The following is a 4,417-nucleotide window of genomic DNA, read 5'->3' as shown; positions in this document are numbered from 1 at the left end:
GCGGGGGGGCTCAAAGATTTGTTGTAGATTCCAGGTGGGAACATATTGACGAGGAGATAGGGTAGGTTAGGGCTGGGAGCGTACTCCCAAGTCTTGGAACCCCGTTGCACCAAACAGAGGTAGTGGCTCTCGCATGATGTGACGAATCTAGATATTTAGAAATTGTAAATAGGGAGTTCTGGAGCATCATGAGATGTTTGCAATCTATAAAACGATGGGATACTTCAGTATCATTATACTTTTAGTTACACTATCCTTCTTCTTCTTAGGCACAGGAAACCCATTTTCTATCATTATCATTATTTTTATTCTTGTTTCGCTTCCAAAACATAATTCGCAATTATTTAATAGACTTTTGAAGCCAGAAATCTTTGGCACGTCACCACTTTCAAAAAAAGAATAAAAAGCCCATACACTTACCGGTTCCCAGAAATTGAAAGTCTCATCACAATCAGTAATATGTGAGTAAACGGCAGCACAAAACCTTGCAGATATGAGGAACTTGAACGCAAACATTGTTGATGGATAGGAGAGACCAACATCACCAGGGTTGACTACAACTGGTTTGTCACCGTCTCTGAAACAACACGATAGGATTAAGTTACACTATTACTTACTTGCAGTTTACTGATATGTTTATTTTGTCGGTTTCACCATAACTCCTCTCAAACATTTATAAAATTTGACAAAAATGTTCAATGCAGAAAGGAAATTTAACCATAGGTTTTAGGGCCCAATAGGGCCTTTGAAGGCCCTATGGGAGCCCTAGATAATCTTTCTTTTGCCACATTTATTATCTTAAATGGTTTGTCCATCTTTGATGAAATTTGGTGAGGTACTTGTGCTGAATATGGTTAAACACCCATTGGACATTTGATTTGCTCTTAGGATTTTAAGATTGATTAGGTCTATGGGGTGTGGGGTAGGTGTTAAGTTACACTATTACTTACTTGCAGTTTACTGATATGTTTATTTTGTCTGTTTCACCATAACTCCTCTCAAACATTTATAAAATTTCACAAAAAAAATGACCTAATAGTCAACTCCAAGCATTTGAAAACAACAAAAATTCACAAAAATGTTCAATGCAGAAAGGAAATTTAACCATAGGTTTTAGGGCCCAAAAGGGCCTTTGGAGGCCCTATGGGAGCCCTAGATAATCTTTCTTTTGCCACATATTATCTCAAATGGTTTGTCAAACTTTGATGAAATTTGGTGAGGTACCTACTTGTGCGGAATATGGTAAACACCCAATGGACATTTGATTTGCTCTTAGGATTTTAACACTTTAACTGCCGTGTGTAACATTTTTGTTCACATTGACATTTCTTATGTGATCATTAATGTTACACAGCAGAGTTCTTTTCAAGAGCTGATGTGAACAATAATGTTACACATCTTATGCTTTTTTATAAGCTGATTAGATTCTCTCGGCACTGCAGTTTCATATGGTATACTTGGTTTTGGCGTAGGACTTGTCAAAATGAAAATATTTGTTAATGTTACACACGGCATAGACCAACTAAAATGTTTGTCTATGCCGTGTGTAACATTTTTGTTCACCCATTGAAATCGCCGTTGGCACTGGCTTATGGTATTGGTGAAATGGCTCAGCAGTTAAAGTGTTAAGATTGATTAGGTCTATGGGGTATTGGGTAGGTATGTGTAGAAGTTCTTTTTCTGGTTGAGATTTATTACTGAACTAGTTACTTAGGTAGGTACCTATATTGATACTTTACTTCAAGGCACATTCTTTTGCATTCATGTCTATCTAGGAGTTGGGTAGAAGAACTCACTATGTGAAAATCCTGCCATCAAGTAAAGCCTTGTAAAAATCCGCCCTGGGCTGGTATTCAAACCCCAGCACCTCTGGGTTGAGAGTCAGTGCCCTTCACCACTTGGACACAGAAGTGTTCAAACTCAAACTAAGTAGGTACTTAAGTAAATAGTTGTGTACTTACTTTATAATTAAGTACCTACTCACAAAAAGTATCTACAAACAGAGGTAGGCAGACACAAGAAAATAAGATACATACTTAGATATTTAAACACTGTAGAAAAGTCTGGCAGTTGATCCACTCTGTTATTTCCCTGAACTTGAAAATCCTCACTTTCCTTTAGCAATAGCACCACCCTGTATAACCTTGGGCTGCAGATGCTCTTCTGAACTACCCAGTAATGGCACGCGCCCTCAGACTAAAAAGCCTTTAATTTAATTCTAATTATCCTGAAGAACACAAGTTATGTAATACCCCATCGTTAGTACAAGCAGTTTTATTAGTATAGTACTTGAATTTATAGTCAGTTTCAGTTAGGTTGAGAGTTTGTTTGTTCTTAGTGTTCTCTTGTAAGGTTCAAACTGTCAGAACCAATCAAATTGTTGTACTAAATTATAGTTCTTCTCCCCCTCCTCAGTCTTCTCTTTTTCCTTCTCCTACTTGTTCATTACCTATCTCTCTTTCTTCCTTATCTCCTCTTCCTCCTCATTATCTTTCTCCTTTTCTTCCTTAAGTATCTCCTCTTTCTCCTGTTCCTTCTTCTCCTTCTGCTTCTCCTTCTCCTTCCTTAAAAAAAGAATGACAACAAATTGAGAAGTGGGTAAAAGTTCATGTGAGATACACAGAAAGTAGAAAGTTCAGTAAGTACTTGGGGTAATTATGCAGAAGTCACGTCCGTGGAAAAGAAAAGCTCCTTTTTGTATTTAACCTAACCCCATAATAACACTGGTCACTGCTCGTTTGTGCCAGTTCCTTTGGTAGCAATATTCCACGGACGTGACTTCTGCACAAGTACCATACCCAGAATCTACCTACTTCCAGTGACAAAAAGAACCAGTGTGTCAGTGAACTTTAGAAGTCACTAGGAGGGTTATATCTCTACCACAAGTTATGGCTGATCTTGCTACCAAGAGTTCACTCAGTGTCAAGGGTTTTCTTTGTCAAGGATTTACACAGGCTAGTGCTTCTTTAACTCTGAATTATCTGAAAACTCTTTGGTAAGATTGAGCATGGGTGTTTTTACTTCCCTTTAAAATTCCATGGCTTTGCTGGGCTCCTTCCTACACAGTGGCGTAGTGTGGTCTAAATTCAAGTGTAGGGCGTGTAGAGCTCATGCACAGGTCTACCAAGTCCCATCACAGTATACTTACATGCCATTAATATTTATGGGCATTGAAATAGGGGACATGTTACAACAGAGGTCTTATCACCCTGAAATTTCAGACAGAAAGAAGGCAGGATAGAAGAAACCCAGCTGTTCTGAGAACAAACCCACAACCTAGCACTTGCAACAAAGGTTCTCTACCTTCCAAGCCAACTAGGCTTGCTTTAACACATTCCATGCCACACCTGTTTTGTGTGTGTTTAGGAAGCTTATAAGAGAGACATCAATAAAAGAGTGAAGAGTTGTGTCTCTCACATATGAGAGACACAAACCAAAAGTGAAAATCACTGTCTCTCACATATGAGAGACGCAGCACGTAATGTGTTGAGTCTTTTAAGTGAAGACATTTTCTACCATGGTGTCCATAGTACCAATACATGTATGTAATGCTGATACAGTAGGATTTGATTTGGCAATGTGTAGAATGCTTTTTGCTCCAGCCAATAAGTAAAACTTGAGAAACATCAACTGTTTTACGTTCTCGGAAATACAGGGAACTTTTCAGTTGTTGGCAAAATATCAGAACTGTTTCTCCTATGCATTTTCATCCCATGCACCTAACTATTTGTTACAGATGTGTTTTATGGCTTTCCCCTATGTCTGTACTTCTATCTACTTACTTATTTTAATACTGCAGTGTAAAGTTTCAATTCTTCTTTTTTACAAACACTTTTTTTTTGATGCTGAAAGCTAGGTACTTACTGAAGCTTTAGTAGTACTATGCATTTTCATCCCATGCACCTAACTATTTGTTACAGATGTGTTTTATGGCTTTCCCCTATGTCTGTACTTCTATCTACTTATTTTAATACTGCAGTGTAAAGTTTCAATTCTTCTTTTTTACAAACACTTTTTTTGATGCTGAAAGCTAGGTACTGAAGCTTTAGTAGTAGTAGTAAGTCAAATTTTAATGTACAGACCTACTAACTTACCAAATCTATTGCTAATAAAGTAAGGAAGTAGGTACATACCTATTAAGTAAGTACATACATATTTATTACCTACCTAAGTACTTATAAGATTTTAATGTACAGACCTACTAACTTACCAAATCTATTGCTAATAAAGTAAGGAAGTAGGTACATACCTATTAAGTACCTACATATTTATTACCTACCTACTTATAAGTAATTCTTATTACCTAACCAGACAGTCATGTTTTAATTTTAAGTACCTAATGATCTTTAAAAAGGAAATGATTTTTACTTAATGATCTTTATACCTACCTAACTAAAATGGTTAAATAATGCTGATT

At 36.9% G+C, this 4,417-nt stretch overlaps 1 protein-coding gene across 1 annotated transcript in view; it reads right to left on the bottom strand.

Moving 5' to 3' along the window:
* Positions 1-3,888, bottom strand: part of LOC113467602 (alpha-1,2-mannosyltransferase ALG9) — an 11,501-nt gene extending 7,613 nt beyond the window's left edge. The window contains exons 1-3 of the mRNA XM_026823859.1: positions 3,865-3,888; positions 421-606; positions 81-147 (exon numbers count right to left, since the gene is read on the bottom strand). Coding sequence (XP_026679660.1) covers positions 81-147; positions 421-606; positions 3,865-3,888 — 277 coding nt within the window. The remainder of the gene's footprint in view (positions 1-80; positions 148-420; positions 607-3,864) is intronic.
* Positions 3,889-4,417: the final 529 nt, after the last annotated feature.

Source organism: Diaphorina citri, unplaced genomic scaffold, assembly GCF_000475195.1.
Source record: "Diaphorina citri unplaced genomic scaffold, Diaci psyllid genome assembly version 1.1 scaffold510, whole genome shotgun sequence".
Lineage (NCBI taxonomy): Eukaryota > Metazoa > Arthropoda > Insecta > Hemiptera > Psyllidae > Diaphorina > Diaphorina citri.
Note: the sequence above shows the minus strand (reverse complement) of the source record. Positions and strands in the feature narration are given on the sequence as shown.